The sequence below is a fragment of the Schistocerca piceifrons genome, chromosome 4, assembly GCF_021461385.2.
Source record: "Schistocerca piceifrons isolate TAMUIC-IGC-003096 chromosome 4, iqSchPice1.1, whole genome shotgun sequence".
Classification (NCBI taxonomy): Eukaryota; Metazoa; Arthropoda; class Insecta; order Orthoptera; family Acrididae; genus Schistocerca; species Schistocerca piceifrons.
Genome location: NC_060141.1, coordinates 73,601,470 through 73,616,076, shown reverse-complemented (window position 1 = coordinate 73,616,076; position 14,607 = coordinate 73,601,470). Strand labels below are relative to the sequence as shown.

Below are 14,607 nucleotides of genomic sequence, written 5' to 3'. Positions count from 1 at the left end.
CAGATGCTACAAGTAATTGATGAGTTTTGCTCTTTGGGCAGCAATAGAGCTGACAATGGCAAAAGTAATGAAGATGTAAAATGCAGACTAGCAATAGCAAGAAAATAATTTCCCCAAAAGGATACATATGTAGGCATGACCAAAATGTAACAGCATTTTTTTTAATTTCACGGGCTTTATACATTCATTTTTCTTTTTTAAATCTTGTACACATGTTCCTGATGTATGCTTGAATTTTCAGCTGTTTCGAACAGTTAATTTGTTGAAAGTCAAAATGATTATACATGTGTTCGCGCACTCGTTGAATTTTTACTTTCAAAAAAGATGGATCAAAGAATTTGTATTAAATTTTACATGAAAAATGGAAAAAAGTATAGCACTGCATTCTAAATGCTGACTGTGACTTTTTGCGAATCTGTTATAGGAAAGACAACAGTTTATGAGAGGCCTATATGTTTCAGAGATGGCCGAGAAGATGTTGAAGACAACAACCAGCCTGGATGTCCTAGCACATCAATTATTGATGACAATCTGGAATAAGTAAAAAAAGTGGTTGTGGAAAATCACCCAACCACCATCAGAGAGGTTGCTAATGATGTCAGCATATTCTTTGGTTCATGCCAAGTAATTTTTTCAGGTCTTTTGGGCATGAAATGTGTAGCAGCAAAGTTTGTTCCGAAATTGTTGATTTTTTACTAAAAGCAATACCATGTATGTTATATCCTAGTCAGTAATGCCACCCGAGCCCACTGCCAAAAAGGTTGGCAGCATCAAAGTCCGGACGCCGTCCGCATAAGCAGGGCCAGCGAGACAGGAAATCGCCGCAAGTCTGCGCGCGCCACCGCTGGCTTCTGGTTTCTTAAGCGCTGGAGTCGCGAGCGCTAGGACAGTTCTGTATTCGCCGCTCAGTTGTATACTCGCCACCGAATTGTGTACTTGCTAGTCAGTTGTGTGTTCATCGCACCAGAGTTGTTGTTTGTCGTCAGCCGACGCTGACCTAGCCGCTCCGACTCGAACTAGACAGATTTCTGTAGACACGGAGTTCACTACTGTGTTTCTGTATCTTCGTTAATAAAGATAAGTACCGACTTTATTTAATCAGAGTGTTTGGGTTTTCATCTTTCTGTTCACTGTTCCAGCGGACCGGTCGGTCCGCTATTAAAAGTGTGGCGGTGACTTCGTAAGCCGTTTCTACAGCGAATTGTTTGTCCCTACGAACGCCGCCACAAAAATGTAGACATTGCTCAGGTACTTCTGAATGACATCAACAACAAACCAGACCTTTTAAAGAAGGTTATTACAGGTGACGAAATAGGGGTTTACGGGTATGACGTCAACACTGAGGCCCAATTGTCCCAATGGAAACTACGTGAAGAGCCATGACCAAAAATAATTCGACATGTCTGACCACATGTGACGGTTCTTCTCACTGTTTTCCTGTCTTATGGTCGTAAGAAGGAAGACTACCTGGAAGTTATGCAATGTCTGCATGAAGCAATCCAAAGAAAACTACCACAATTGTGGCAAAACTACTCATTGAAATTACATCATGATAATGCTCCAACTCACACCTCAATGCTTGTTCTTGATATTTTGGGGAAAAAAAGCAAATACAGTTTTGTTGCCTCAGCCACTGTATTCTCCAGACATGGCCCTCTGCAACTTCTTTCTCTACCTGAGGCTGAAGAGAACCATGAAAGGACGTCATTTTGCTACCACTGATGAGATAAAAATAGAATTGCTGAAGGAGCTGAGCACTATAATGAAAAGTGAGTTCCAAAAATGTTTCAAAGATCAAAAAAAAGCAGTGGGTCAAGTGCATTATATCTGAGAGGGATTACTTTGACAGGGGCAAACTTGATGTTAATGAATAAGTAAAGATTCTCTAAGAAAAACAAAAACTCCTGTTACTTTTTGGTCACACCTCATACATTTAATTGCAAGTAAGTCTTTTATGACGGTATTTGGAATGCAGCCCTGCACCCTACAGAAGCAAAACATGGACAATAAACAGTTCACACAAGAAGAGAATGGAAGCTTTAAAAATGTGCTATAGAAGAATGCTGAAGATTAGATAGGCACATTGAGTTACAAATAAGGAGGTACTGAAGTGAATTAGTGAGAAAAATAATTTATGGCCCAACCTAACTAAAATAATGGACAGATTAATAGAACACACCCTGAGACTTTAATAGAACACACCCTGAGACTTCAATGAATAGTTAACTTGGTAATGGCAGAGGGGGGCAGTTTGACAATGAAGACATTTGCACAGGATAGACTAAAGGTGTGTTCACATAATGCCTCTTTTTTTTTTTTATTTTTTTTTGTACACATACACATCTGAGCATATGTAATTAGTTGGAAGTGGAGGGCATCTGTCATAGGATACTGTTTCCAGTGTTTGGTGGGAATCTCTTGAGCTGTTTAGCAGATGGCAGGCAGATGCATGTTTCATTGTGTATGGTGTCATGGTTATGCTTTCAGATGATTTATATGAAATGTTGTCTCTTGACTCCAAAGAAAGTGTGCTGTTATTTATGAGAACAAACAAAGAAAAGTCACATTGAACTCTGCTTCTGAAGATAACTTGAACAAAAATTTAAGGTGCAGATGCCCTGTAGTCCAAGTAAGGACTTGATGTGGCAAAAATTAAAAATAAGATAAAAAGTCATTAACCATATTACCGTAAAAATATGATAAAACTTTGAGTAGGAAAATAGAAAAGAAGCAGCTGACAAATTTATTAAAAGTGAATGTGGAAACTGGCATTCCTGCTTTGGTGACTTAATAGTCAACTGACAATAGACAATAGACAACTGCAGTTCCTTTCCAAACTACTAGAAACTGACACAAAGGACACTGGGAATGCAAACACGACCTCTATTATAGCAGATTCTGGGGCCAATGACATTTCCAAATATATCAAGCCCGAGAACATTAATCTATAGTATTTTTTGAGTGAAATTATGTAAACCATTTTTATAAAATAAAATACAAACAACATAATGTAAGCCAACTACACTTTCCATAATCACTAAGAGCATCTCTTAAGTATTTCATACCTACAGGAATATTTGCTGAAATGTTTTGTTTTGAAAGCAAAACAAATAACTCAAACTTCTACAAAAGCCATTAGTTGCCAGACAATTAATATTTCTAGTCATTTCTGCAGAAATTGCACTATGCACAATAGTACCTTGCCTAATGACATTTTTCTAGGAACTTCATTTCTCAAACAGAAAATCAAAATACTGCTGTAACACTTCCGAAATTTGGAAAAAAATAGCCGTGGCTTTGCATTTATCACAGTTTAGTACACCCGTTTTATTTTGAGACGGTTTTACTCATAGTCACCTTCATGTTTTTTGTGTTTTACATACAGCCTTTTATCACAATAAACGCAGCAAAGAAGTGGACAGAAATCACACTGCTTGAACAATGACACACTGTGTGGATACCAAAGTGTGCACATGTACTGTATACTATTTCCACAAATTTTTGCATATGTGTTTTTGTGCCCACATGTCTGTGCTTTGCATGAGGAAAAATTCATCATGTGGGCATACTGAACTTTAACATGGAGAGCTGTATCACCAATTTTCATACTGAATAGGAGAATGAACATCTTTCTTGTCAATGATCTAAGATATCTGACACCAAACCCAACCATTGCACATCTTAAACCATTGACATCTCAGATTACAGTCTGTAGATACATACATATTAAATACTGACAAGTATTGTGCTAAAAAGAATGTTTTTGAACAAATCTTGTTTCAGGCTTGACAGAAAATACTACCCTAATAAGCCTACGGAAACACTGGTGTCAACATTTAGTACAACATATTTCTTTACGTCCTTTCCACAACAACAACAACAACAACAACATCGAAGAACATATGTGGAATGTACAAATATACTGACATACTATAGCAAAGGCTGCTTTCATGATTATGTAACAGTATTTTCAGCAATTTCTTAATTATTTTCCTGCCTTGTTTCCCATTTGGATCACAAAAATAACTAACCATCATGTAACTTCCAGATGCAGATTATTTATTCGCAATATATGGACTCAATGATGGGAAATGTTAACCAATGTATACTCTCAGATTAAGGTAGGTTAGCAAATTTAAAAAGGAAAATGGACCAGTTGAAGTTAGAAATAGTGAAGTTTGATGGCAGAAGGAACAGGACTTCTGATCAGGTGAATACTGCATTATAAATATAAAATTAAATAGGGGTAATGCAGGAATAGGTTTAATAATGAACAATAAAATAGGAATGCGGGTAAGCTACTATGAACAAAATAATGAACACATTATTGTGGCCAAAACAGACACGAAGCTGCACTCACCACAATAGTACAAGTTTATACGCCAACAACCTCCACAGATGATGGAGAGATTGAAGAAATGTATGATGAGATACAAGAAATTATTCAGATAGTTAAGCAAGACAAAAAGTTAATAGTGTTGGGGCACCAGAAATGGACAGTAGGAAAAGGAAGGGAAGGAAAAATACTAGGTGAAAATGGACTGGAGGGGCAAGGAATGAAAAAGGAAGCCACCTGGTAAGAGTTTTGCACAGAGCATAATTAAATAATCAATAACACATGGTTTAAGAATTATAAAAGAATGTTGTATATGTGGAAGTGACCTGGAGACACTGGAAGGTTTCAGACTGATAATATAATAGTAAAATAGAGATTTAGGAAACACATATTAAATTGTAAATTATTTCCAGAGGCAGGTGTGGACTCGGACCACAGTTTATTGGTTATGAACTATAGTTAAAATTGAAGAGATTGAAAAAAGATAGAAAGTTAAGAAGATGGGACATGGATAAGTTGAAAGAACCAGAATTTGCTGCAAGCTTCAGAGGGAGCATTAGGCAAAGGTTGGCTAGAACTGGGGAAAGGAATACAATTATCAGACGAATGGGTAGCTTTAAGAGATGAAACTGTGAATGCAGCAAAGGATCAGATAGGTAAAAAGACAAGACCTAGTACAAATCTTCGGATAACACAAGAGATATTGAATTTAACTGATGAAAGGATAAAATATAAAATGCAAAAATGAAGCAAATGAAAGGGAACACAAAAGCTTAAAAAATGAGACTGAGAAGAAGTGTAAAACGGCTAACCAGGAATGACTATAGGTCAAATATATGGATTTCGAAGCAAATTTCATTAGGGGAAAGATAGACACTGCCCACAGGAAAGTTAAAGAGGCGTTTGGTGAAAAGAGAAGTGGCTGTATGAATATCAAGAGCTCAGATGGGAAACCAGTACTAAGCAAAGAAGGGAAAGCTGAACGGTGGAAAGAGTATATAGAGGGCCTACATAAGGAAGGTGAACTTGACAGCAATATTACAGGCATGGAACTGGACATAGATGGAAGATGAGATAGGAGATACAATACTGATAGAAGAATTTGACACAGCTCTGAGAGACCTAAGTTGAAACAAGGCCCCTGGAATAGACGACACTCCGTCAGAACTACTGATAGGCCTGGGAGAGCCAACCATGACAAAATTCATCCATCTGGTGTGCAAGGTGCACGAGACAGCCAAAATACCCTCATACTTCAAGAAAAATATAACAATTCCAATTACATGGAAAGCAGGTGCTGACAGTTGTGAAAATTACCAAACTATCAGTTCAATAAGTCATGGGTGCAAATTACTAACATGAATTCTTTACAGAAGAAGAATGGAAAAAACGATCGAAGCCGACCTCGAGAAAGATCAGTTTGCATTGCAGAGAAATGTAGGAACACACAAGGCAATCCTCACCTTACAACTTACCTTAGAAGACAGGTTAAGGAAAGGCAAACTTACTTTATAGCATTTGTAGACTTAGAGACAGCTTTTAACAACATTGACTGGAATACTGTTTTTCACATTGTGGAAGTAGCAAGGTTAAAATACAGGGAGCGAAAGGCTACTTACAAATTCTACGGAAACCAGATGGCAGTAATAAGAGATGAGAAGCATGAAAGGAAAGCAGTGGTTGAGAAGGGAGTGAGACAGGGTTGTAGCCTACCCCCAATGTTATTCAATCTGTACTCTGAACAAGTACTAAAGGAAATGAAAGAAAAATTTGAAGTGGGAGTTAAAGTCCAGGGAGAGGGAATATAAACTTGAAGGTTAGCTGATGACATTGTAATTTGTCAGAGACAGCAAAGGACTTGGAAGAGCAGTTGAACAGAATGGACAGTGTCTAGAAAGGTGGGTATAAAGTGAACATCAACAAAAGCAAAACAAGAATAATGGAATGTAGCCAAATTAAATCAGGCGATGCTAAGGGCATTAGATTAGAAAATGAGACACTTAAAGTAGCAGATGAGCTTTGCTATTTGCGCAGCAAAATAACTGATGATGGTCGAAGTAGAGAGAATATAAAATGTAGAATGGCAATGGCAAGAAAAGCATTTCTGAAGAAATCTGAATAGAATTGGGAAGACAAGAAATTGTGCCACAACTTGACCAAAAGAAGGAATGGTTGATAGGACACATTCTGAGACATCAAGGGATCACCAACTTAGTACTGGCGGGAAGCGTAGGAGGTAAAAACCGTAGAGGAAGGCCAAGTGATAAATACATTAAGCAGATTCAAAAGGATATAGGATGCAGTAGTTATTAAGAGATGACGAAGCTCCCACAGGAGAGAGTAGCATGGGGAGCTGCATGAACCAGTCTTCAGATTGAAGACCACCACCACCACCACCAGCACTACTACTACTACTACTACTACTACTACTACTACTACCACCATCACCACCACCACCACCACCCTCATATTGATACCTGATGAAGCAAAGTTTTTATTTTGAATGTTTTGAAAATACTTCATACCTAGAATAAATTTACGAATTTTTTAATCAGATGATTAACATTAAGCATGACAGACTAATGAAATAGTGGAAAATTTGTAATAGAAGAACAATATGAGTTATGACAGACTGCTGCTATCCACACAGAGGTGGTGTTGAACATCAGACATGCACATTGAAAAGTAGACTATTATTATAATAATTCAAACAATGATTAAACAGATCAAATTAAACAATGAAAATGTGAAATTTTATTAGTGACCTATATTCTTACAGTAATCAGTTATTGAGCAGTTTTTCTCTTAGGATGCCAGCCTCCACAGTTGAGTGGTTAGCATGGCTGACTGTCCTGCAGCGGGCCCGGGTTTGATTCCCAGCTGGGCTGATGATTTTAGCCACTTGTGGACTGTATGTTGTGTTGTCCTTATCATAATCGACATGCAAATTGCCGAAGTGGTGACAAATAAAAGCACGTGCACTAGGTGGCCAACGAATGCCCATATGATCATTTCATTTCTTTAAGGATACTATGGACTAACATTGAAGGGAAGACTGTTGGTTGAATTTGTTGTTGCAAAGCCCCTGTTTCTTTAAGAGTTACAAATATATTGTTAAGATATTTTCAGTATATAACATTAATTGGCACCAATCATTAAGCAGTTTCGCTTATCACTGCATAGTTTTGCCACTACTAAGCCAAGTCTCTTATTCTTGTGATTAGGAAAACAAGATACATTTTGTGTAGGTATGCAGGTTTTGTAAGTAGATTTCACTGTAACATCGCTTCAAAATGACAGTTTTACTCAGCTGATAAACCAAAATAATTTCATCACCATGAAATGACATCTACACCATTCCATGGAGAATTCTTTAAAGGGTTATGAATGATGGCTAGTGAATGTGAAAGTGATGTGTAGAACTGGAAAATCTAAAGACAGAGATTACATTTTAATCCTTGTATGGATTAATGAAGTGAAGTGGAAGTACAAAAACTATTTCAAGGCAGAAAACTGAAGAGTAATAATCCCCTTATCAATTACCAGGTAACATGTAGTGCTTTATATATGCTAAAAATAGGGACATAAAATGAGATACGACAGTACAGTGGCAATACAGATATGCCAAAATTAAAGTCACTGCCTTAACAGTTTAAGATTTATACATTCATGTTCTACCTAATGAGGAAAAAATGGAGGAGAGAAATACAACAAAGAAGGCTTAAAGTTACGAACAGAGCTAGCACCAGCCCACCAGCGACACTTTCCTTTTATTGCACATAAAATGGCAGCACACCATTTTCACTAGCCCATCTGATGATAGTTTTAGGAAAGAAAACTGGAGATGTATCTAGCATCAAGATCGAAAGCTTTTAGTATAGTTCAGAACATATTTGCAGATTTCTGAGCCCCTTCTTTTCTTTTTGTTTTTTGGCACACACAGCCCAGCCTGAAGTTGAGGTTACGTTGGAATACGAGACCCTAACTTATATTGCTGCAACAAAAAAAGATTTTTCTTTACAGTACTGCAGCAGCTGCTGTCATTTCAAAAAAGCCATTTTTTCTGCCTCCAAATACTTTCACAGTCAGAGTTTGTGGCACATGGGAGGCTAGTGTACAGTATTGTCACTACACAAAACAGTTCCACAGCAGCTCCCACATGTTAATGACCCCCTATCTCCATCTGAGTACACTACACAATCTAGGTTGTTCACTGTGAAACAGATCATGTTCCAGCTATTCCCTCATTACACACAAGCCAAGAACTGAGTTTAAGGATTCCAAGACCTTTTCTGGGAACTCCAACTGAAACAGTGGAGGAATAGAGGAAGGCATAGAAACAAATGGAGCACTCTCAGCTGAAGCAACAGATTTAGTAACACTAATATGTGCTATTTTAAATTATCTTGCATTACATTAATGATTCGGAATACTGAAGAAACTGCAGGACAGTTGCTTACTCCATGGTCTTCTTATTGTGTACATGTCCAGTTTCGGAACACGTAAGCTACGTCATCTGATGTAAAAAATAAAATTACTTAATCATCTGAGGTCATCCTCAGCCCAAAGTTGTTGTGGAACCAAATATTCCATGTCAATGGTTCCATGGCAACACACTGGGGTGAGGAAGAACTTAGATGATAAAGTGATTTCATTTTCTACACTGGATAATGAAACTTGAAGTGTTCCAAAACCAGTCCTGTGCAAAATGGGCTTTACAGTTTCGGCTGCTGCATAAAAACAATTCTTTACATTAAATATTTTAAGGTTCAAATGGTTCAAATGGCTCTGAGCACTATGGGACTTAACAGCTATGGTCATCAGTCCCCTAGAACTTAGAACTACTTATACCTAACTAACCTAAGGACAGCACACAACACCCAGCCATCACGAGGCAGAGAAAATCCCTGACCCCGCCGGGAATCGAACCCGGGAAATATTTTAAGGTCATGCCTTTGTGCACTTCAATAGATGTAACTTATGTCTTACAATTTTGCCTTAATATATTGCGCGAGTTTAGCTGCATCTGTAATCTACACAGCAAAAAAGGAAAAGAAGATTCAGATACAGCTTTGGCCTCTATTAGACAATTCTTTAAATATCCTTTGCTCGCATATGTCAGTAGTTATATGAGTATGTTTCACATACTGTATGTTTCAACACAGAAAATCTTAAATTTAACGCTTTAGAAATGAAAATCACGTAACACAGGAAGCCGCTGTACAATTTATTTTTAACTGTAAAACTACTTTTGATCAGAGATTGCTTCCCAGTATCTGTAGTACAACAATATAGATGCAGGGCCAATTTCATGCAAAAAGGATGTTTGAGAATTGTGGTATAATACAAGCAATACTTACATTTGTTAATAGCAGGTAGCTAAAGGTGTGTGTGTGTGTGTGTGTGTGTGTGTGTGTGTGTGTGTGTGTGTGTGTGTGTGTGTGTGTGAGAGAGAGAGAGAGAGAGATTATGATTGTAATTATAATTAGCAATGTAATACAGTAATGTAACATCGTGTCACTGTATTGTAGATTTAGGTTTTCCGTGATTTCCCTAAATCACTCCAGGCAAATGCCGGGATGGTTCCTCTGAAAGGGCACGGCCGACTTCCTTCTCCATCCTTCCCTAATCCGATGAGACCGATGAGACCGATGACCACGCTGTCTGGTCTCCTTCCCCAAACCAACCAACCAACTGTATTGTACATCGAATTTGCATCACCTTCTTTCCATAACCCACAGACCACTTTCCTTAGGATGTGTGGAATATGATTATTGTAACATAATGTTGTCACTATGGAAAGAATGTAAAGTAATATTTTCCAGTGACAGCTGGGAACAATATTGTATTGCCGTATCTAGAGGATCTTTACTATCGCACCTGAAACAAGATTTGTTTGAAAACACCACCACTGTACATGTCAGTTTTTTGTATTTCGTGTATCCTAATATGTGAATGTGTCAAAGGCTTGAAATACAGACACATTTCCCCTTTTATGCTGCACTTTTAAGCTCCATATTTACCACTGAACTTGTTAGCTGTTCTCTTCTTCGCACTTCCTTGCTCAATACATGTTTTATTGCAGTGTGCATTACTGTTGCACTACTTTTATCCTTCCTTACTCAAAAGCTAGTCTAATGTATATAAACTAGTAGATATTTCATTTGAAACATGTTCCAGTCAATAAGATATCCAGCAAACCCTCTAGAAGTAGCCGGAAATACAGAAGCGTCCGATCCTGCCCGTCTGCTTTGACCCATGACGTCACAAATATGGCGGAAACTACCGTAAACCACGATTCCAATACAACGCATATAAAGTCAGTACGTACACATACATTATGAGGACGAAAATACATCGAAAAACAAACACACACACACACACTTTCCACAAAAGCCTAATGACACTAACGGGTCAGGCGCAGGAAATGGGGTGTTTTTAGGTGGGGGCAAACTAAATATAAACAAATTTAGACACACACACACCCATACAAAACCACACAAAACGACGAAAAAAATCGACATCACAAAACTCCCCAAATACCACTAAACACAATATCATCTGGAATCGCACACTTCCCTTGACCTATATAGCTCAACAGCAGCTCCCGATCCCATAATTTAGGATCAAACACTTCCCTTGGCCTACATAGCTCAAAAACGTCTCCCGATACCAATATCAACATACACAGCCACATATTGGGATCGAACACTTCCCTTGACCTGCGCACTGTTAAGTTTATCCGCCATATCCATTCCTGAACAAAAACATCAACCGATTAATTTTACTAAAATTATCACACGATGTACAGCGAGCAACACTAAATTAACCTTGACACAAAATCGTTAACTCACTGAAACGAATTCCACTACAAACACAGCCAACACTCAAACAATTCTGGATAATGAGCAAAAGCACACTGAGCCCATTACACCATACAAACGAAAACCCTGAACATACCACCAGAGAGCACAACAAACCACAACACGACGACATCTACAAACACGCCATGCTCACAAACCAAACTCTGCATCGTCATGACGTCACACACGACAACACCCTTACGTCACGGGCAAAAGCCGACGTGTGGGATCGGACGCTTCTGTCGACCCGAAGTAGCCAATACTTTTAACAGATATTATATTACTGTAGCAGACGAATTAATAAGTCAAAATAAAACAAATGCAGTAAGTAAAGTGTTAAACCCCCCACATACAAATCACACTATGGTTTTCATACCTACAACAGATGCAGAAGTGTCAAACCTAATAAAACAACTTAAAATTAAACATTCATCTGGCTTGAATGGTGTCACATCACAACTCATAAAGGAATGCAGAGAATGTATATTAAAACCATTGACACACATGCTGAATGCTGCGATAGAAGAAGGTATTTCCAGATTCACTGAAAGTAAGTAAAGTGAAGCCAATATTTAAGAAAGGGAACAGGGATGAATTAGGAAATTACAGGCCAATATCATTGATCTCAACATTTGCTAAAATCTATGAAATGATAATAAAGAATAGAATTGTAAGTTTTATAACAAAGTACAGTATACTGCATTCATCACAACATGGTTTCAGAGACGGGAAGTCAACAAAAACAGCATCAACAGATATAATTGAGCACATTCTTAATTTACTTGACAGGCAATAAAATACTTGTGGGATTTTTATGGACCTATCTAAAGCATTTGATTGTGTGAACCACTCAAAATTAATGATGAAATTATATCAGTATGGAATTAGAGGAAAATGCTATGACATACTTAAATCATACATTACAAATAGGAAACAATGTACTGAAATCAGACATACTAGTGGGGGAAATATAACAAACTACAGATCATAATTACAAACAGTTAAACAATGTGTGCCCCAAGGGTCTGTGCTTGGGCCAATACTATTTATACTCTACGTAAATGACTTCCCTAGCTATATAAATTAGAAACTTATAATGTATGCTGATGACACTACAATCATTTGCACAGCTGACACAAAGGAGGAGCTTGAGAAGGAAGCACTCCTGACTATCGAAAATGCAAATAAATATTTAACACAAACAACATGTTTATGAATCAGTCTAAAACAATGAATGTAGTATTTCAGACCAAACATAGTGAAAATTATAATATAAATGTTAATATAAATGGAAAGACTATTAAAGAAGTAACCAGCACAAATTTTCTAGGAACCATAATAGACGAACATTTGGCATGGGGGGAGCACATAGATGCACTGTGTAAAAAGATAAACAAACAGATCTTCATCATGCATAAAACAGCTAAGACTGTGGATGATAAAGTCCTCAGATCAATGTATTATGGACTTGTCTTCCCACATTTGTCTTATTCAGTTCATATATGGAGAAGTGCACAAGCTGGCTACCTAAAAAGAACATTCACAATTCAGAAAAGGGCAGTGAGATGCATTGCAAAAATACCACCAAGACAGACCTGTAGGCAAGCTTTTGTACTCTATAATATTATGACAGTATATTCACTGTACATATACCAAAGCATAATGGCGGTAAGGTCAAGTGATAAACACCTCCTAAATAAAGATGTACACAAACACGGTACAAGAGGAAACGAAAATTACTACATGATAAACAGAAATCTAAAACTGTTTATGACTGCCCCAGAAGAAGCAGGCAAAAGGTTTTTTAATAAACTCCCCAAAATCATTAAAAAAGAAACAGACCTAAAATGTTTTAAAAATCGTTTGAAACTATATCTCACAGAGAAACAGGGGTGAGTGAATACTAAGATGGTGTTTAAATATGTTACTGAAATGTACCTTTAACAATTATCATTTCTATATGTTGTTTGGATTTGTGTACATATAATGTGGAACATGTAATACCTTTGTATGATTATGGACTATTTCTGTTTAATTATTTGTTTCATTTATATATAATGAAATCAAGTTTGATGTTAACAGCCTATTGTATGACACACCCAATACTCTCAGCTGGATTTTCAGCTGGAGTCCATGGGCAAAGAATAAATAAATAAATTTAGCAATAAAACTTACATTGCTTCTTCCTTGCAAGCGGTTCTAGGTGTTTATTTTCTCTGTAGATATTAAGTCTTCCTTTAGAATCAGTTGACGACTTAGAGCTTTGTTTTGGAAAGCCAATGTCCACTTTGTAATGCAAAGATGGATCTTTGTAGTTGATTTCTGAAAAATATGGAGCCGCATTGAGAATTATGCTGTTAGCAGAAAGCCGCAATACAAAGCTGTGTGATTGTCTGATCTAACCTTCAAGTCTTTCTTTTAGACTTCTTGCAACACCTGGTGGTTTTCCTCTTAAAACGTGCCCATGTCTTGAGAAGGGCAATTTAATAATGTTTACGTTATTAAAACAGAATTTACAAATTGTTCCCATTTTACCGAATTTAGGCGGTTTACCAAGAGGAATTCCGTAGATTTAACAGGAAACACATTTAGTAAAGATTTCCGTGTCGACTACTGTCACCAGTTCACATCACAGCACTCACTGTTTCATAACACACTCATTCCCCTATATGTTTTCACTTCACAACATTGTTCCTGCACCAGAACGAAGCATGTTTACTTTTCCAATGCACGGCGTCAGCTGTGACCAAAGATTTTAGTTCGTACAGATTATCAATTTAAGCTATTTAGTAGGGACAAAAGTACAAAAAATGATTCATGGAAATCAGATGTATTCAGTACTGCCGTTTGGTATTTACTCTGTTTACAGAACAATGGTAAGTTGATTATGAAACTATGGTAATGTGAGATAGGCTGATCTCTTTGGAAGTGAATATCACTGGCGCTTGCGTTTAGTTCCGTGTTTGCCGCCGTCGCTACCAGTTCAAAGCGCGTGTTGACGTGCATTGGGAAGGTTGTGCCTGGCGACTGGTGCTGTGTTTGCGTGTATGTTATCGGCGGTGACAAGACAGTCAAGTCAATGGTAACATATTTTTATTTCGTTAATTGTGGGATAATATTATGTTTCCGCTTATAATACGCACAATTTATGAAGTTATGGCATTACTATTAAATATATTTGTGTGAAATAATTTTAAAAAATTACATGACATTCTCTGTGTCTTAAAAAGGAAAGTATGCTATCAATTTGTAATAGAAATGGTGCGTTATGTTCTAGTTATTCGTTGTTACGTAAATATTGTGACAACAAGGCAGCGTTCAACAAGACTGTCTTCTCGATTGTTTGGTAATTCCATTGTTGTGCTCAAGGCATCCTTTTGTTTTTCGTTGACATAACTGTGGTAGGTC

General features: G+C 37.4%; 2 protein-coding genes across 2 annotated transcripts in view; one reads left to right on the top strand and one right to left on the bottom strand.

Moving 5' to 3' along the window:
- The window catches only part of LOC124795268 (39S ribosomal protein L38, mitochondrial), a 49,312-nt gene extending 35,367 nt beyond the window's left edge, over positions 1–13,945 (bottom strand). Inside the window, exons 1-2 of the mRNA XM_047259216.1 lie at positions 13,603–13,945; positions 13,375–13,521 (exon numbers count right to left, since the gene is read on the bottom strand). Of these exons, the coding sequence (XP_047115172.1) occupies positions 13,375–13,521; positions 13,603–13,729 (274 nt within the window). The 5' untranslated portion in view covers positions 13,730–13,945. The remainder of the gene's footprint in view (positions 1–13,374; positions 13,522–13,602) is intronic.
- A 251-nt stretch (positions 13,946–14,196) lies between these two features.
- The window catches only part of LOC124794812, a 782,944-nt gene continuing 782,533 nt past the window's right edge, over positions 14,197–14,607 (top strand). The window contains exon 1 of the mRNA XM_047258471.1: positions 14,197–14,281. The gene's annotated coding sequence lies outside the window, so the exon portion shown is untranslated. The remainder of the gene's footprint in view (positions 14,282–14,607) is intronic.